Here is a 21,265-nt window from a genome sequence, read left to right as displayed (position 1 = left end):
TGATGCAGGAGTGAAATGATGAAAATAAAAACAGATGTTTTTCTATTTGGTCCAATAATAATAAAAGTTAAATGGTGACACAGATGGAGTTTCCTGTCAGATGTTCAGTGGTCATGTACTGGTTCGTCTGACTGGACTGAAGCTTTTCCAGTAAATCTATTAGTAAGTTAAATCATCATCAAGGGACGGAAAGTTGACAAGTGTAGAAATGAAAGAAAATAAAAGTTTAAAAACATTTAAAAACTAACATGTATATAAATGTGGATGAATACATATGTAGGCGTGTGTGTGCGTGTGTGCACGGAAACATCATTCTTTAAATTTCGCCCTGGGATTAAAAAGTATTTTTCATCTCTTCATGTCTGTACACAACATTTTAATCTAAAATCTAATCAAATTTAATTTATAAAGCACCTTTCATACAAAAAGTGGCACAAAAACACACCTGATCATAGTCTGGTTCTCACGTGCACTCATACACACAACATGCATTCATGAGGCTGCCACCAATAAAAACCACCCAGATCAGGACAGGCCGTGGTCCTGCAGGGCAGACCCCCAGCCACCCAGACAAGGGTCTGTCGTGGTCCTGCAGGGCAGACCCCCAGCCACCCAGACAAGGGTCATCTCCATGGCAACAAGACCGAGCAGGCGTAGCCGCCGACATGAAGGACCCCCATGAGGAAAACACTGGAGTGAAGGACGTTACACAAAAAGACCAAATAAAAACAAAAAGTATAAAATCAAAAAGCAGTTCATAAAAACCAGCGAAATGGGTGAAACAAACATTTTGTAAATCACTTTGTGCTGCGTTTATAAGGTGATAAATGATTTGTAAATGCAGCACAAAAGATGGAGTTAAATGTGCATGTAAAATCATGAGAATATTTTTCAATATATATTTATTAAAAACTTAAATACGAATGTTTCACAAGCCCGAACCTCCACTCAGATTATGTGTACTATGTCGGTGAAACTTCAAGGTTTAATATCCAACACATTCCCTCTGTTTTCAATTACACTCAAGTTCTTAAAAAAAATATTTTTAATTAAAGTTACCAACTATTGAAAATGATTATTTTATTATTATGGAATTAGGGTTAACTCCTGAAGTTTTGACAGTCCACACTAAACAGTTTTTACTCACTAAAATGCAAAAAGGGTTTTTCCAAAACCTGCAAATTACACAAACCTGTGTTACTTTCCCAGGATTTCTATGTTTCTGGCTTCAGTCATTGTGGTGAAACATCAGTAACGTGAGGAAGAAGAACAGGTTTATAAAGAGAAATAAGGAATATTAACGAAAAGAAAACATTCTGTTAAATAAGCATCAATAAAGAAGGAAACTTTACAGCTGGAGACGAGGACCAACATCCATGTAGATTCATTCTTTTATTTCAAAGGCGACCATCCAGTATTTTTTTACAATGATTAGTGTAAACAGGATTATTACATCTCACACACAAACGCACACACCGTGGTCACCGGTCCCCCCTCCCTCTCACAACAGGATGCGGTATTTGAGGGCTCGGGGGACCCTGTTGATGACCAGACGTCCGTCGTAGCTGAGCGAGGCAAAGAGCCAGGGGTCAGCTGACGACCACTCTGCTGCGTACACGCTGTCCTCGTGCTCCTCGTAGGTGGACACCACACTGTCTTTCAGGGGCTCCTTACTCCTGCATTACATCACACACACACACACACACACACACACACACACACACACACACACACACACACACACACACACACACACAGTCAGTGATTCCCAGTTCTGGTCTTCCCTGTTTGTTCGGGACACTTACCTGCTCCGACATCCCGTCATTTTCAACTTCTGCAGAAATTTCTTCATGAAAAATGAAGCTATAACTAAATATCTAATCAGTCAACCACACATGCAGACACGCTGAAGATGACTTGATGAAATTCTAACAGCATCAGAATGAGGAAGAAAGAAGACTTAAGTAACCTTGAACACGGTGGTTGGTCTGAGTATTTACAGGGATTTTCACACACAACCATCTCCAGGGTTTCCAGAGAATGGTCTGAAGAAAAGAAAATATCCAGAGCAGCAGTTTTCTGGACCAGAATGTCTTGTTGATGTTGGAGGTCAGAGGAGAATGGACAGACTGGTTGGAGATGATAGAAAGACAACAGGAAGTCAGACCAGCACTGGTTCCAGCCAAGGTCTGCAGAACAACATCTCTGATCACACAACACGTCCAACCTTGAAGCAGATGGGCTACAGCAGCAGAAGACACACCGGGTGCCTCCTGCCAGCTAAGAACAGGAAACTGAGGCTTCAATTCACACAGACTCACCAACACTGGACAATAGAAGATGGAGAAACGTTGCTGGTCTGATGAGTCTCCATTTCAGCTCCACATTCAGATGCTCGGCTCAGAATCTGCTGGAAACATCATGAAAACATGGATCCATCCTGCCTTGGATCAACGCTTCAGGCTGCTGCTGGTGTAATGGTGGGGGGAGATTTTCTTGGCCCACTTTGGGTCCCTTAGTACCAACATGTCCTGGTTGAACCAGTACAGTCTACCTGAGTATTGTTGCTGACCATGTCCATCCCTTCATGACCACAGTGGAGCATCTTCTGATGCTACTTCCAGCAGGATAATGCACCATGTCACAAAGCTCAGATCATCTCCACCTGCTTTCTAGAACATGACAATGAGTTCACTGGACTCCAACGGCCTCCACAGCCACCAGATCTCAGTCCAGTAGAGCAGCTTTGGGATGTGGTGGAACGGGAGATTCTCATCATGGATGCAGCCGACAAACCTGCAGCAACTGGTCAGGAATGTTAGGAAAATGTCAGCTTAACGTCAATGAAAAATCTTAGTGTATTTTCTTATACTAGAGAAGCTTCTGTCTGTGCAGATTTAATTTCAACCAAGTCAGTATCTTATGTGCAGTTTTAGATGGTATCCATAGAAACTATCATCACCAGGTCACAGGGCAACATCAGCACCATTAGTAGGAAGAGCTGCAGAGGAGTAGACCTTAGGATTTCTACATAAATATGATTTAAAACTTTATTTTCTGAAGCTGCTCAGAAGTTAGACAACAAATGAGTTCACAGAGTCACGTGACTTTAACTAGTTAATGACTGCACATAAATCAAGCTTTTCTAGATCACATATAGACTCATACAGTTGGAAATCAAACCACCGACCTTCCAGCTGGCTGACAATCTCTCTTGCCCCCTTAACAACAGAGTATAGTGTGTTAAAATCAGTTTTTGTTAAAAAGGTGGACATCCTGATTAAATTTCAAACAGCATCCCGTCTGGCATCGACACATTTCTCCCACTGCTACAATAACACGACAATAAATTAAATTTTCCAATTATGATCCAGCATCATTGCCTCCCCAAATTCCTCCCAAACCCCAGCTGGAAGTAGTCCTGAGGGAAACTCTGACACCAACATTTGGATTTATTTTACACATTAACTGTTTGGCGCTGACAGTAGCTGCTCCCTCCGGACTGCAGCCTAAAATAAAATCACCAGGAAGTTTGTCACTTGTAAACATTCAGAGGGACAGAAAAGAACAAAAGAGCTCATGTGGGAGCGCTCGAGTAATCCGACTAATACTGGTCTGGGTCTGGGTCACACCCAGGACTGAAAGGGTTTTCAGGGATAATGTCAGCAAACAGTTTAGCTGCCATCAGGGTTGGTCAAAATCTTGCTCTTTCTCTTGTTATTTGTATAGAAACCTAATCTTTTTTGCTTCTAAACAGGATAGTCTGACCACTGGAGGACAGCCATGTAGCGTCCAGGTACGGCTGAGGCTGAATGGACATGTGTCCCTACAAGAGGGGTCAATGACTGCAGAGGGAGGGTTAACAGTAAAGCTGAGTGTTGGTGATTGGGAGGAAGGGTTGATAATTATGGATGAGAGTCTAAGAGTTGGTAGTTATGGGTAAGAGGGGCCATGGGACCGTAATGGATGGGGGACGTGGCAGATTTGGACAGCAGTAACCATTTCAGAGGATTTTAAAATAAAAAAAAATGCTGCAGAGAAAAAAAAAGCCTGAAGTGTTTTGACAGCAACATATTTCTAATATTTAACTCCTTGCTTTTATCAGTGTGATAAAGAATGTCAGCTGTAATCTCAGAGGACGATTATCAAACAAACAGGTTAAAAACACACAGCTCGCTTCTTTACACATTCTTAGTTATGTTCATCAAGCAGCTCATGGAACTAAATAAAAAAAAGGAGTAAAATATGAAAAAACAAAACAAACTTGACTTCAGAAATAATTCAAGCTGACTGTCTTTGAGGCCTTGGTTACGATACAGTTTTATTACTAAAGAAGAAGCATCACTGTCTGAGAAAGAGAGACAGTGAAGACCACAGATCAGACGGTCTGTCATCAGATCAGAAAAGAAACCCCTGCTGGTGATGTTACATCAATAAATACACCATTGCACTGAGAAATGGTGAACGGAGATGGCTTTGTGGAAGGAAATTATCATTATTGTAATACAACAGATTTTCCAAACAAGGTGGGACAATGTAAAAAATATAATTTAAATATTTCCAAATCTCATCAACATGTTTTATTCTTAGTAGAAGATAAACATGTCAGATGATGGAACAGATATTTTACCATATGATGGAAAATATGAGTTGATAGTGAGTCTGATGGCAGCAACACGTCTGGAAAAAGTAGCTCCAGGGTGATGTTCAGCATGGTGCATGGTGAGCGAGTCACAGCCGAGTGTGAAGCGGCTGGGATGAGAATCAGCACCTCCAAGTCCGAGACCATGGTCCTCAGCCGGAAAAGGGTGGAGTGCCTTCTCCAGGTCTGCAATAGGGTCCTGCCCCAAGTGGAGGAGTTCACGTATCTCAGGGTCTTGTTGATGAGTGAGGGAAGGATGGAGCGGGAAATGGACAGGCGGATCGGTGCGGCGTCTGCAGTGATGTGGACTCTGCATCAGTCTGTTGTGGTGAAGAAGGAGCTGAGCCAAAAGGCAAAGCTCTCGATTTACAGCTCAGTCTACGTTCCTACCCTCACCGATGGTCATGAGCTGTGGGTAGTGACTGAAAGAACAAGATCGCGAATACAAGTGGCCGAAATGAGTTTCCTCCGCAGGGTGGCAGGGCTCTCCCTTAGAGATAGGGTGAGAAGCTCGGTGATCCGGGAAGGGGTCAGAGTAGAGTTGCTGCTCCTCCACATCGAGCCAGATGAGGTGGCTCGGGCATCTGGTTAGGATGCCTCCTGGACGCCTCCTTGGTGAGGTGTTCCAGGCGCGTCCCACCGGAAAGAGGCCCTGAAGAAGACCCAGGACATGCTGGACAGACTACATCTCTCGGCTGGCCTGGGAACGCCTCGGGATCCCTCCAGATGAGCTGGTGACTGTCGCCGGGGAGAGGGAAGTTTCCCTGCTTAGGCAGCTGCCCCCGCAACCCGACTCCGGATAAGCGGAAGAAAATGGATGGACGGATGGATGGAGATTTGCAATTCATTACATTTTGCTTTTATTTACATTTGTTACAGCGTCACAACTGTATTGGAATGGGGACTTTATATCACTTAACTCTTTTTCCTCATTAGTTCATGATGTTCTAAATGCTGCAGCATAGAAATCTTTAAACTTCTTCTTTACATTACATTACAGTCATTTAGCAGACGCTTTTATCCAAAGCGACTTACAGTGAGTAGGCAGTAGTGTTAAAGTTCTTGCCCTAAGGACCCAACTGGAAGGTGTTAATATTCATACCCTGGGGGAATCAAACTCTGGTCCTCCAGACGGGAGACAGATGTTCTGCCTACTGAGCTCTCCAGCCGCTGATGGCCAGCAAATGAAATGTAGACATAAATATTCTGTAAAAAAGTCGTCTCTTTACACTTAACTGAGGATTTCTTTAAATGACAGCATTTAAAATAACTCATTCTTAATCTTTCAATAAACTTTATACAAAGTGCAGTAAACAGAAAAAATCTAATTAAAAGACATTTTAGTGCAGCTCCTCCCTGGAGGATGAATCCATGTACGTTTATTGAAGCTCACTGGCCAAAAATGCCAACTGAAAAGTTTTGTAGCTGCCAGAAGATGTTCCCAGAAAACTAATCAGATGAAACTATTTGATTTTAGAGGTATAAAAATCTGAATTTTTTTTATTTTATTGTAATGTAATCCCACAGAAGCAGGAATTCCGGTGATTGGATCCTACAGACTGTAGGTTCTCAGTGTACGAGCTGATGAAACAGAGCCAACACATAAAAGGTTTAAACTAACATGATAAATATTTTGTTGTGATTTATACTTTTTAAAGAAACAAAAAAACAAAAGGACACTCCTATATTTTCCTTCAAATCTATTTAGCTGAAATCCAGAGATCAAGCAAAGACTTTCATGCATTTTAAACCTCTGGCATCTGTTACTGAGACATGTTTGATTGGAACATAAACTGTAATGTGCTGTAGTTGGCATGGTGGCACGTCATGACTATAATGGAAGATTTCCATATGGATAAAACAAAACATCAACAAATACACTAAGATTTTTCATTGACGTTAAGCTGACATTTTCCTAACATTCCTGAGCAGTTGCTGCAGGTTTGTCGGCTGCATCCATGATGAGAATCTCCCGTTCCACTACATCCCAAAGCTGCTCTACTGGACTGAGATCTGGTGGCTGTGGAGGCCGTTGGAGTCCAGTGAATTCATCATCATGTTCTAGAAAGCAGGTGGAGATGATCTGAGCTTTGTGACATGGTGCATTATCCTGCTGGAAGTAGCATCAGAAGATGCTCCACTGTGGTCATAAAGGGATGGACATGGTCAGCAACAATACTCAGGTAGACTGTACTGGTTCAACCAGGACACGTTGGTACTAAGGGGCCCAAAGTGGACCAAGAAAATCTCCCCCCACCATTACACCAGCAGCATCCTGAAGCGTTGATCCAAGGCAGGATGGATCCATGTTTTCATGATGTTTCCAGCAGATTCTGAGCCGAGCATCTGAATGTGGAGCTGAAATGGAGACTCATCAGACCAGCAATGTTTCTCCATCTTCTATTGTCCAGTGTTGGTGAGTGTGTGTGAATTGTAGCCTCAGTTTCCTGTTCTTAGCTGGCAGGAGGCACCCGGTGTGTCTTCTGCTGCTGTAGCCCATCTGCTTCAAGGTTGGACGTGTTGTGTGTTCAGAGATGTTGTTCTGCAGACCTTGGTTGGAACCAGTGCTGGTCTGACTTCCTGTTGCCTTTCTATCATCTCCAACTAGTCTTCCCATTCTCCTCTGACCTCCAACATCAACAAGACATTCTGGTCCAGACAACTGCTGCTCGCTGGATATTTTCTCTTCTTCAGACCGTTGTATGGAAACCCTAGAGATGGTTGTGTGTGAAAATACCAGTAGATCAGCAGTTTCTAAAATAGTCAGACCAACAACCATGCTCTCGTTGAACCAGTCAGTAATGGAAAGCACACCAACATCCTGACTCACAGTGTGGTGCACCATAGCCGACTGGAGGGCTTTACACTAGTGATGCGCGGGCCGCCTCCTAACCCGCGGGTCCCGCGGGTTACCCGCGGGTCGGGTTGGGGCGGGTCAAAGAATTTTCGCTTCACTGCGGGGCGGGTTGGTGTGGTTTACTATTCTGAAATATCTAGTTCTATCTATTAATTTTATTTTTTGTCAAACTGAAAATAAAGACCTTAATCAGTGTCTACATTTTGTTACTATAATATGTAAGACAAAATATTTATCAGTTATTTAAACACAGGTCACGTTTTGTAACGTAATGTCCACGTAGGTGCGTAGTAGGCTACGCAGGCTACGTGCAGAAAGCGCCAAGCAGACAAGCAACATAAGATGGAAGAAATAGTGTTGAATAGCATTCGTTCGGGAGTTTACGTCCTTAAAAAGAAGAAAGACGGTCAAATGGCTAAATCACAGGTTTGGGACAGGTTCAACGAGGTAATCAGTGCAGACAACAACAGCAGCATTGGCTATGTGCTTTATAACACTTAAACGCTTTAAAACACTTTATTTATTTGCCTATTTATGTTTATAGGCTTAACGTTCAAATGAAAATACATTTTGTGTTGCCAGTTTCCAGTGCCAATTTAGGAGACCATATGCACCTTTCTCAGACTAAATAAAAGCATTCGTCAATATCATAACATGTGTTTTAATGGGGCGGGTCGGGTCGGGTTAAAAAAATAGAAGCGGAGGTGCGGGGCGGTTTGGTGCGGTCCAATTTTTTTAAAAGAGCGGGACCCGCGGGTCGGAAAAAAACCCGACCCGCGCATCACTACTTTACACAGGGTCATAAAAACTGTTTGTGGAATCATAGGCTCCCCTCTTCCCTCACTCGAGGACATTGCCAGCACTGGTTCCCCCAGCAAAGAAAGTCATCAAGGACATCCTGGTCACCCCTCTTTGGACTACTGCCCTCAGGTGAACGATACAGGCACAGACTGCTGGACACTTTCTTTCTAAAAGCCATCCAGTCTCCCAGATTATTCTACTACTATATACATGTAGAGTGATGCTTTTTCCCTTGATCATATTTAAATTTTTATTGATCTAATTTATGTGGATCTATTCTACAAATATGTATATAAAATAATGTGTTATGATATTCTATAAAAATAAGCCTGATCATTTTCCTTTCCTGTTTATCACAGAGGAAAAATTTTACAGTGTATATATATATATATATATATATATATATATATATATATATATATATATATATATATATATATATATATATATATATATATATATATCATATATTTATTATTCTGCAGTGAGTGGTAGTGTATTGGATGAATCAGTGATGTCCACTGAAGTGGGTAATTTCCAAACATATCACCCTCACCCATGCATAGAAAACCGCTTTTAAATAGGTCACTTTGCTTGAAAAGGTTAAATCCCGTTCTTCCTCATTCTGATGCTCAGGTTGAACTTCAGCAAGTCGTCTTCACCACGTCTACATGACTACAGATATTTGCATTGAACAGTTGAACAGGTGGAGTTGAGAAAGTAGCCGGTGAGTGTAGATTTGGCTTTTCACATCTGGCTACATCTGGCCATTGTCCACTAAGATCATGATCTGGAAAAGTTTTTGGTAAATTATTAAGGTTAACAGTTCATGATGCCAAAAAAAAAAAGAAAAACAGAAGAAAAGAAAAGGAGCTACTGGCATTTTGATGGGAGAATTAGCTCAGTGGGGATGATCAGAACGTTCTGCTCTAGTATACTGACATGCTGTTAATCTTGAGGTTAACAGCATGTTATCTGAGATGGGATTTAGAAAGACAAAATCATCTGGTTGTGATGTAGAGTTCAAACAAACACCAGTTTGTGGACTGGCTGCTCCTGCATATTAAAAAGCTGAAGTTTGATTGATGCAAAATAAATTCTCCAAGAACCCTAAAATTATTTCAGCATTGGCTGATGCAAGATGTTTGCAATTTTATCAGCATTGAAGGGGATTCTGGAAGAAGTCTTTAATGTGCTGAAAGAGCATTAGAGCGGAGTCATATTTGGAAGGTGGACATCCAAGAACAGAGGAGGATGTTTGTAGTGATGAACCAAATATAGAAGTATTTTAGGTATAGTAATGGCAGACGTAATAAGGCTAAGAAGAACAATACCCAGTGTGAAGCATGGTGGTGGGAATGTTATGGTTTGTGGTTCCAGCTTAATGAATTACGCACATGAAAGACCATGATTGTCAGCACATTAACACATAACATATTCTGTATTACCATGAATAAACCTACCATCCACCATTGAAAGAGAGCAAACCCAAGCCTCCATAAAATGAGCAGCAGTGTCTCTTACTTGTCTTCCTGGTGGTTTTCCTCCCCGTCGCTGAGCTCATCATCATCCACCAAGTGTCCGAATGGCTCCGAAGAGATGGACACCATGTTGGAGAGGATTAGGCGGCTGTCACTACTAGCAGTCAGCACTAGTTGGTCGTGACTGTGGTTGTAGCGAACGCTCCACACCCTGGGACAAACATTACAAGGCATTCAGCAAACTTCTTACAGTCATGCAGTGAGGAATCAGATGCATATCAATTACTTTTCCTTAAAGCTCTGTGTGGGTGAACAACCCTGCAGCAAGGATTTAGTGTTGTGATCATGACTACAGTGAGTGTTGTCCAGTTTGCTGAAGGTATGCACAGAATTGTGCAAAAGTTTCATGACATCACATTCAGATCCTGTTTTTTTCTTTTTTTTAGTTCTGACACTTCTTTTGTCTGTTAAAGGCAATTCACAGATAACATCACACAGGCCTTGATATAAATGTAATCATCCTCACCATCTTCATGAGGACTCACTAGGTACCTCATAAAATCTGTTACTGAAAGCACCGAGTATGCATGTGCCTGAATCAGTCTTCATTCATGAAAAAGACCCAAACATTTAAGACTAAAAAGATGAAGAATGGAAAAGCAACATGAATGCTTGTAGTACAACTCTAGCTAAGATAAGGAAAGCTGGGGCAACAAAAGACTAGAAAAAATTGTTTAAAGGAATTTATTAACAGACAAGAAAAACAAAACAAAAAACCGAAACAGAAAACCGGCTTCCTTGCAACCAGATCCGCTTCTTTCTTTTTTTTCCTTTTCTTTTTTTTTTTTTTTTAACAAGATGCTTATAAACTGCTCAAGGTCCAACTGTGTCATAGCCAGTCTCCAGAATCACTATTGGTAGCAAATAAATACAGCACAAAGCACAAACCAACTATACTAAACTTTAAATTTCAAGGGACTGAGGTAACATATCCCGGACGAGCCCCATTAATGTTGCAACCCTGGCACAGCTAGGTAAAGGGGAAGACAACCTTAAAAGCCAAAAATAATTGTTTAAAGGAAAATTAATTTGTTAGCCGACATAAAGGAGAGAAAACAATCTGAAAACCCAAATCAAGACAAAACCAAATCCATCCATTCATTTTCAATACTGTTTAATCCAACTCAGGGTAGCAGGGAAGCTGGAGCCTATCCCAGCAATTAGCAGCCAAAAAGCAGGGTCCACCCTTGACAGGTCGCCAGTCAATCGCACAAACCAAAATCCAAAACACAGAAAGACAAACCATACTAGCATCCATAAAAAGCAAGTAAACAACTGGGTCCAACAAAAGGCCCATTTATACTCTAAGTTACACACCGATACAGAACCTTTTGTCTGTCTTTTACATTCTTTAAATGCATAATTTGGTCTGTTTTCAGAGAGCTTAGGGATGCGTAGCTTGACATAGCAAAGAGAGTAGAACCACTGGAAACCGCGGGGGCAGTCTTGCGTGGTATAGCTGATTGTCAGGAAAAGGTCAGTATGAAATAGGTTATAAAGCCATGTCTAAAGCTTTAGGACTGCAACGAACCACAGTGAGAGCCATTATCCACAAATGGTGAAAACATGGAACAGTGGTGAAACTTCCCAGGAGTGGTCCACTGACCAAAATTACCCCAAGAGGGCAGCAGCGACTCATGCAAGAGGTTACAAAAGACCCTACAACAACACCCAAAGAACTGCAGGCCTCACTTGCCTCAGTTAAGGTCGGTGTTCATGACTCCATCATAAGAAAGAGACTGGGCAAAAATGGCCTGCAAGACGAAAACCTCTGCTGGCCAAAAAGGACATTAAGACTTATCTCAGTTTGGCCAGAAAACATTTTGATGATCCTCAAGGCTTTTTGTGAAAATACTCTGTGGACTTACAAGACAAAAGTTGAACTTTTTGGAAGGTGTGTGTCACATTACATCTGGCATAAAACTAACACCACATTTCAGAAAAAGAACATCATACCAACAGTAGAATATGGTGGTGGTAGTGTGATGGTCTGGGGCTTTTTTGCTGCTTCGGAACCTGGAAGACTTGCTGTGATAAATGGAACAATGAATTCTGTTGTCGACCAAACAATTCTGATGGAGAACGACCAGCCTTCTGTTTGTGACCACAAGCTGAAACGAACTCGGGTTCTGCAGCAGGAAAGTGATCTAAAACACACCAACAAGTCCATCTGTGAATGGCTTACGGGGGCGGTTCATACTCGAAAACCCCTCCAATGTGGCTGAATTACAACAATTCTACAAAGATGAATGGGCCAAAATTCCTTCATAGCGCTGTAAAAGACTCATAGCAAGTTATCCCAAACATTGATTGCAGTTGGTGCTGCTAAGGGACGCCCAACCAGTTTTTAGGTTTAGGGGGCAATCACTTTCTCACACAGAGGCCATGTAGGTTTGGATGTTTTTTTTTCCCCTTAATTATAAAAACCGTCATTTAAAAACTGCATTATATGTTTGTGTTATCTTTCACTAATATTTAAACAGTTTGACAAACATGCAAACAAATAAGAAATTAGGAAGGGGGCAAATACTTTTTCACACCACTATAGGACATTTGCAGAGTCCTAATTTGTTTGCACACATAAAGCAAAAGAGACTAACAGAAACAGAATCATTTCCTAAGTTAGATGTCTTACTTAGTTCTTAGTTATTTATACTGGAAAAAGCACTTATATCCACAGAAAAACCTTCAGTAAGCCTGGAGAACTATTGCTCAAGACCACTTTAAAAAGATTACAAGAAATTCTGGCAGTTTGGAACCAAAACAAAGAAAAAAAAAAGAGAGCTGGATCAACATTTTTCCATAATGGGTAAAGATTCCTGAAGCAAGAGCTGGAAGCTGTGATATGGCTTTAGTGAGTAATGTACAGTTTGTTGGCTGTGTGTACGAGCAGACCACACATGCTGAAACACATTGGCATCTCTCAGTCACACACTCAGACACCCACATAAATCATGCAGAAAATTCAGGCATTCAGAAATGTCTATATGGGTGTGTGTTCAGATGCCAGTAATGAAGATTTGGTAGCTCGTCGTCTACATTTGCGCTTTGTTCACAAGAGCTGATGATCATTATCGTAAACTCCATGATCCTGGCTTGAATTATTTTTGTTTCACCTCTTTTTTTCAAGCCAATTTCAAATTTGTCTCCATTACTCCCTCCATTTTTTCTACTTTTCTGATCGTCAACACCGCCTCCCTCTCTTTGTGAGCCCGGGGCACAGCTCAGAGTGCGGTCCCAGTTCCCTCACAGGGAGGGATTGAGGGATAACCAAGGCTGTTGACAGAAAATCAGCCACAGCCACGGCGTTCCCTGCGCTACGCTAATCCGCTTCCCTGCTAAAAAATAGTCCCTAATACCCCCAGCAGCCCCGAGGCCATATCCTGGCTGCGCTCCGAAAAATGAGCATGCACAACTAACACATACATGCAGAGAAACACCCCCCACACACACATGCATCACACTGAGGATAGGTGCTCAAAGAGGCAAACACAAATGGGAATATGCATTATAGAAATGCTTGAATGCACACAAATGCACGTGGCCATACAGATAAAAAGAGAACCAGAGAAAGAACACTGATTAGACGATTGTGAACACACACACACAAACACACACATCACCTATCTCCTATCAGAAGACATCCCATCTGCAGCAATCTACAGTTATGGATATGTTTGCCAGGCCTGTCTCTCTTTTGGAGATAACGTCTGTTCCTATGTGAAGTGTGTGCGCTCTCGGATGCTCCATTGTGCATGTGTGTGTGTGCCGTTATCAGATATGTATTGGTGTGCTGCAGAAGGATCCCAGTTAGGCTCGCAGACGTACACTGATCATTTATTCAGCTCACACCAAACATGTTTTCCACACTAACACACACTCATCTGCAGTCGACTGTTCAGCTCTTAGCGTTGCCTGAAGCTTTGCAGAAGACAACCTGGAGCTGCGTTTGACCCGGCGTGGCTCAATCCGTCACGACAAACCGACTGTCTGCCTCTTTAATTAATAATGAGTGTATTACTACTTTTTTATTACATCAGGAGTAGTCGGGGCATTTCATTAGTTAGGAGATAAAGCAATTAATGAAATGAGAAACCAATCAACAGGGCAGCGAAGGAGTTATCATCATGTTTATTGTCATTCTTAATGCGCTTTCCTGGATATGCCTGAATTAGCTTCTACTGAGGAGAGAGGAGCTTCTTCTGACACATAAAGTTATTAAAAATGAGACTTTTAATATTCAAATAGTCCATTTTAATTAAATAATTCACTAACAATTAAATCAGTTACATTTTGTGGTTAACAACCCAATATTAACCCCGATAAAGGTTTAGAATAAAGTTTCTAAAATTAAGTCTAATTTTGGACAAACTTTGGACAGAACTGAAAAAACTGGTGGGAGTTTCTGTAAAGACATTTAACTGACTCAAAGTGTGAATTTTTAACCTAAAAAAAAAAAAAACTAACACTTTATAATTATTTAATTATTTATTTAAAATTTTTATAAAGTCAAAATTATTAATTTATCTGGCTTCACCCCACTGTCCAAAGACGTGCACGTGAGGTTAACTGGTCACTCTAACTTCTCCCTAGTAATGAGTGGTTGTTTGTCTTTCTGTGTTGGACTGGCAACCTGTCCAGCTAGTTGCAGGGATAGGTGTCAGCTTCCTCACGACCCTGCAGTATAGAAAATGAATGAATTAATAAATTAAACACAGTGCCAAGGAGGAAAGACATCAGCATTGATCTGGGAAGTCCATCATTCTGCAGAGAGATTATTCACATGTGGACAACATTCAGACAGCTAGCAATCTTCCAGCAAGTTCAGTTCAAGATCAGACTGTGTAATGCTCAGAGAAAAAGGAAAACACCCAAGAGCTACATCCCAGACTGTCCAGGCCTCAGTTAGAAACAGACTGAACCAGTATGGCTTGTTTGGAAGGAGTGCAGGAGAGAACTTCTCTCTATAAAGAACATGGCAGCATGGTTTAGGTTGGCAAAGCTGCATCTGAACAAACTACAAGACTTCTGGAACAATGTCATTTAGACAGGCCAAAGTCACACTAACTGTGAAGCACGGTGGTGGAGGGATGATGTTTTGGACACTGTGCAGTCACTGAGTGGACCATGAACTCCTCTGGACACCAAAGTAGTCTTGAGTCAGATGTGAGTCCATCTGTTTGACAGCTAAATCGTGGCTGAAACAGTCTCATGCAGCAAGACAATGATCCCAAACACAGCAGCAGAACTACAACAGAACAACTGAACAAGAAGACAGTCAAGGTTTGACATGATCCAGTCAAGGTCCAGACCTCAACATGACTAAAATGATGTGTTTGGACCATCAGAGAGCTGCAGAAACCAATGCTGCAAACCTCAAAGAGCTGAAGCAACAATGGAAAAAAGAGTGGGGCCAGTTCCTCCACAACCATGTTGTAAACTGATAATGTCATTCAGAAAATCATGACCTGCAGGGATGCCAATGAGTGGTAGGATTATCAAAAAATAAGAAAAGAAAACAGATGTAGGTGTAGGTTGCATTTGGAGACCTTTGTAAAGCCCAACAAAATTATTGGTCAGACACCTCGGTAGTTGGGTAAATAAAGATTGTATGCTCTTGTTGAAATGGGAGACAAGAAACCCATTTTACCACCTTCTGTCAACAGGAAGTGGAAGACAGGAGACGAGCATCAATAAAAACCATCAGCATTATTTTCATTTTCTAACAGAAAAGCTCAGATTTCAAAGCCCAGGCTGATCAAACACCAACTGGCCCTGAAGCAGCACTTCATTAAGGCTGATACTGCAACTGCCCGTATGCCACCCAAACACAGGAGGACATCACGGTTCTGATCCAGTCTGCCACTCAGGGCCACTCCGGCAGGACGGATGCCTGCTGACAGCACCATGTCCACCCCCCCTGACCTCTGTACATCCACCCACCAGTGCGAGTGCTCCTCCAAGGTTTTTACGGGCTCCTGGACATTGCGTACGTCCCAGAACTTGACCTTGCAGTCGTCTCCACAGCTGGCCAGGTAGTACTGGCGGTTGGGATTGAAGTCCAGGTCACGCACCAGCTGGCCATGGGTGTTCTCGATACAATAGATCTGACTGGGGAGGGAAGGATGAAAAAGAGAGAGGCAATTAGAAAGGAGGGAAGAGGTAAGGAGCATGGAGGAAAAGAGAAGAATATGACAGAACAACAAACAAGAAAAATGATACAGTGAGAACATTCTTGAACTAAATCAAAGACCTTTCTGTGTCTCCGTCTGTCAGCGAAGGCCAGGCTCAATAAAGAAGCCGATCCCTGCAGGGGTAAATTATAAAGGCAAGCCTCATAACTGAACAGCCTTGAGTTCCTGCTAACGGAGTGATGTGACAGAGGAAGATACTCTAATAGGTTTCTCTCCATCTGCCACTTCCACCTCCTTTTATCTCCAGTACATTCCTCTGGTTAACATCTTCTTGCCCACGGTCCATATATTTATTACCCCTCTTTTATACACCTCTTCCTTTGACTTTACACCTACGGTTATTCTTTACATATCAGCCTGGTTTTAAAAGCTAAATTTACCAGCAGTAATGGCCATTATCAATATTTATAGACTACTGATAAGTTTCTATGTGTGCTTGCTTTAGCTTCTCCATAAAAAACACTAAAAGCTCCACTAATAAATACATTTTACAGTGTATCACTCCCCCGCTGTGATTTCACCTCTTTAAGCTCATTGTGCACAAACTCCACTCCCATCAAGCTCATTTCCAGACGCAGCAGGCAAATGTTTTCAGCGAACAAACTCATTGCGTTTTCCTTCCTCACAGCACAATAACAGGCCGAGGGAAATCGAACACCTCCCCAGTTAAAGGCATAAATATCTTTAATGTCTCTGACACACGAAAAGATGCAGAAAGACCTTCAGTTGAGAGGATAAGCACCTGTTTTCTAGCACATTTGAGATCATATCAGATGTTGGAACTGAGACATTTCATCATGTGATGGAAAATATGAGCCGATAGTGAATATGATGGCAACGCGTCTGGAAAAAGTTAGAACATGAGCAACAAAAGGCTGGAAAAGTAACTGGTACAAATCAAACACCTGGAGGAGCATATGACAGCTAATCAGGTTGACAGGTCAGTAAAATGTTCAGTTTAAACATGTGATATGTTCTATTGGGAATAAATTATGGTTTGATGAGATTTGGAAATTATTGCATTCTGGCTTAATTTATATTTTACACAGAGTCCCAACTTTTTGGGAATTGGGGCTGTAGATACTAACAACATTAAGCTTAAATATGGTGCTTTTATTCCTGTGAAAGCACAAATATTTTGGGTTAGTTGCAGTTTGAAACTATATCCTGTAGCAGGAATGGCTCTGTTATTTTTTTACCATCACCTTGAATCCAAATAAAAAGTCTTCTCTATAAGGGTGATGGAGTCCCAGCGGTCTGTGAGTGGTTTACTGAGTTAGCCAGTGTCAGGATCTCTGGTTTAGACTGCTGAGGGTCTGGATGGATTATAACCTGTGCTGAAGATGTAGATGTTAAGACATTGAATTTTTATTTATCATTTCTTGTCTTACTATATGCAGATATATTCATACTTCTGGATATTTATTGTCATTATTATTGTTAGTGTTATTAATTTTATGTTTTTTTTTATTGATGTCTTTGTTTGTCCGTACAGCAGAATGAGACGTAAATGGTGACGACGTGGTAAGTGGGGGGTTCAGCTGGGCCAACAGGGAGAAAACATGTTGATTGGGTTGTTGTATAGTGCTGAAAATAAAATGTTAATCATTAAAAAAAAGTCTTCATCATTTTCTGCAAACAGAATTTCATAAATTTCAACAATTAAAAAGGATGTTTTGTTAAAATCAGGAAGACATTTTCAGTCAAGAAATTAGTGACAAATGGCAAATCTTTTAAATTTGCTCCCATTAGTGCCATTTTCAACTTTCATTTAGCATTTTCCACACTAAAAATTTTCAAATTTAAAATTTTAGATTCAGTGTGTGAGAACGCTGGTTATACGTCTTCCAACAACAAAAGTGAGCAACATATAACAGGCGGTCAGAGGATGGAAACCTTGTCTGAATAATGCGTTATTAATCAGACGTAGAACTCTCCCATCACCATTAATGCAACACGAGTCTTCAGACAATTCCCTGCTTCAGTTCTTTTAACAACATTTCCTCTGGAGGCTCCACTCGCTCAGCTCAGCTCGGCTCAGCAGGGTTTTGTTCAGCAGAGTGGAAAGCCTCTGTGTTATGGCCCAGTTGGATGCCAACAGCAGCTAGCCAGAAAGCTAGTCACCCTGCTGATTGTGTTAGGCAATTAACATGCTAATTAAAAATCTCATTAAAATAAGGAAAGAATTAGAGAATGACCTGGGGCAGACCGCTGGGCTTCAATTAGGTCAAGACGACTCAGGGACCGAGTGTGCTGGCAGTGCCACTGGACCGTTGCTTTCCTGTTTGCATATGTTTGACAGAAAATGTCAGATAGAAAGAACCTCCACGTCTCCAGCACACATTGTTCTGCAGGAGAACACATGCATTAATTCTGTGCAAAATATCAATCTGTGAAAAAGCCATCCCATCCTCATGAGGATTTTACTCATTTTCTAGCAGAATATGTTTTCAAACCTGAAGTGTGGTCCAAATTAATATAAAAGTATTGTGTAAACGTCTTGAGCCACCCATTGTTTTTTTTATAATTATTAAAACATAGAATCAAAATGTATGAAGTTTTTAAGGAGCTTTAAGTGAATATTTTTATTCTTCATCACCCTCTGAACCTTCTTAAAGAAATTACAGAAAGCTTCTCTAAGTAGTTTTCAAGAACAGTTCTCCAGGATCTTTGAACGACTTTCCAAAAGCTCTTCTTTGGATGTTCCTGCCTTTTGTTCTGTTCTCTGTCCAGATGATCCCCCACGGCTTCAATAACGTTAAGGTCCGGGTTCTGGGGAGGATCCTTCCCTCCATCAGACCCGTTGAGGTCCGGGTTCTGACCCTCCATCAGACCCGTTGAGGTCTGGGTTCTGGGGAGAATCCATCCTTCCATCAGACCCGTTGAAGTCCGGGTTCTGACCCTCCATCAGACCCGTTGAGGTCTGGGTTCTGGGGCGAATCCATCCTTCCATCAGACCCGTTGAGGTCCGGGTTCTGACCATCCATCAGACCCGTTGAGGTCTGGGTTCTGGGGCGAATTCATCCTTCCATCAGACCCGTTGAGGTCCGGGTTCTGGGGAGGATCCATCCTTCCATCAGACCCGTTGAGGTCCGGGTTCTGACCCTCCATCAGACCCGTTGAGGTCTGGGTTCTGGGGCGAATCCATCCTTCCATCAGACCCGTTGAGGTCCGGGTTCTGACCATCCATCAGACCCGTTGAGGTCTGGGTTCTGGGGCGAATCCATCCTTCCATCAGACCCGTTGAGGTCCGGGTTCTGGGGAGGATCCATTCTTCCATCAGACCCGTTGAGGTCCGGGTTCTGGGGAGGATCCATCCCTCCATCAGACCCGTTGAGGTCCGGGTTCTGGGGAGGATCCATCCCTCCATCAGACCCTCTGCCACTGATCTTCAGTCCAGTTCTTGTGTCATGTAACCTACCTCAGCCTTTTCTCCCTGTTCCCCTTCTTTAAGAACGGCTTCTTGACAGCCACGTTTCCATGGAGATCATTTCTGATGAGGCTTCAGCCAACAGCAGATACATCTCTCAGGTCCTGGTCCAGGTCTTTGCTAGATTTCAGATCCTGTTCATCTGCTGAAGACAGTTTTTAGTCCTGATTCTTCTTCTTTTGTCCTCTACATGTCCAGTTTCTGCCTCCATGCTGAGATAAGACAAATTACCAGCTACCAGCTGTTTGTGAATCACCTTGTTGCTGTTAAAATCCTGTTTTCTGTCTGTCAGACTGTCTGATCTCTACTGGTTTTCACAAATGAAATCAAAGAAATGGGAACAAATGATGTGCCTTTGTGACAGATGTCTGCTCCATGTCAATACAACACTGACTCATGCCTTGAGTTGGGGCCGTTTTAATACTTTAATGATGATCTGGTATAAGAAACTGCCTGAAAATACATAAGAAAAACAATGTCCAAAGAAAAGCTTTGAAAGACCTAAAGAAAGACCACTTTAGAAGAAGTCTGGCTGCTGGGAAGCGAAATATGAAGAAACTGGGGGTAAATCAGGACTTCATGTAATCGTACAGAGCAGGAAACTCACTGGAAATTAGAGAATTTATTCACCTTCTGATGTTGATGAGCGGGTAAGGAACTTCACACAACTTATAAAAAGTGTGTAGAAGCACAGATGATATTTTGTTTGTCCAACATTTACAGCTGGATTGATATCTGCTTGATATCTGCATTTCTTTGTCTTGTTCTCTTGTTAACTTAATTTAGGCCAGAGTGATTTGAGTCTTATGATATAATGCAGCTACAGCTAGACGTTAGATTTAATTCTGCTCAGATTCAGCTCTTTTTCTGTTCATTCTCTTTTAAAAATACAATGAAATGATCTAGTTCACACTTCATGTTGCTCATTGTCACTTTTTTTTTAGCTAAAATGACAAACATCACTGGGGTGTACTGTATCAGCTACAGATTATTAATAATGTCATAATTAATCATGTTAGGCTTTGATGGTTATTGATAAGCCCTGTCATTTATGAACATCAATCTTTAACATCACAATATCATCTGAGTTACTGAAATTAAACTATCTGCAGAACCTTGTTTTCAAGAGTCAGAATCTCTGGCTTAAATGTAAATTAATAATTGATTAGTGGCGGTGGTAAATGGAAACACATACGTGATATTTTAACGGTGCTGAGTGACTTGCTGACCTTTTTACCAAACCTGAAAAACTCTATACAGTCTGAACCTTCAGGTTCTTGTTTTTTAACCTGCCACTTGCGTAGGTAACCGGCTGCATCGTGAATGTAGTTGTTCACATCCTTGCTTGTATACTATGCTTGTTACCGGAGGATTCCACTAGGGGGCGCATGAGAAAACTCATACCAGACAGATCAAAGAAACATGGCATGACAAACGGGGTTAGCATCTGGTTTATTTTAAGACCACAGCAGAAAAAAAATGACAGCAGTGGTTTTCTAGATGGTATGTAAGGCCCCTAAATCAAGTATTGTGTCTCAACTTCCAAAGGTTCCATCATTTTACAGCAGTCGACGTTTAACATTACAACTGATCTAATTGGCCCCCACACTGCCCCCTAGAGGTTCATCACATATGGCAGCTTCCTCTCGCTTAGATTAATTTCTGAGGACATGCACAAACCATGTGTCAATAAAGAATGCTAAATGCATAAGGCAACGATGATAATCATGCATACGTGTAATTAAAATCAGGCATATTTTTGGCCTAAGGCTCCACTGTAATCTGTAAAAAGTATGATTG

The 21,265-nt window shown here is 41.7% G+C and overlaps 1 protein-coding gene across 1 annotated transcript in view; it reads right to left on the bottom strand.

Annotated features, from left to right (window-relative positions):
• Positions 1-1,357: 1,357 nt before the first annotated feature.
• Positions 1,358-21,265, bottom strand: part of eipr1 (EARP complex and GARP complex interacting protein 1) — an 83,523-nt gene continuing 63,615 nt past the window's right edge. Inside the window, exons 7-9 of the mRNA XM_041971518.1 lie at positions 15,785-15,952; positions 9,825-9,992; positions 1,358-1,676 (exon numbers count right to left, since the gene is read on the bottom strand). Coding sequence (XP_041827452.1) covers positions 1,502-1,676; positions 9,825-9,992; positions 15,785-15,952 — 511 coding nt within the window. The 3' untranslated portion in view covers positions 1,358-1,501. The remainder of the gene's footprint in view (positions 1,677-9,824; positions 9,993-15,784; positions 15,953-21,265) is intronic.

The sequence above is a fragment of the Melanotaenia boesemani genome, chromosome 20 (assembly GCF_017639745.1).
Source record: "Melanotaenia boesemani isolate fMelBoe1 chromosome 20, fMelBoe1.pri, whole genome shotgun sequence".
NCBI lineage: Eukaryota > Metazoa > Chordata > Actinopteri > Atheriniformes > Melanotaeniidae > Melanotaenia > Melanotaenia boesemani.
This window is presented reverse-complemented; position numbering and strand designations above follow the sequence as displayed.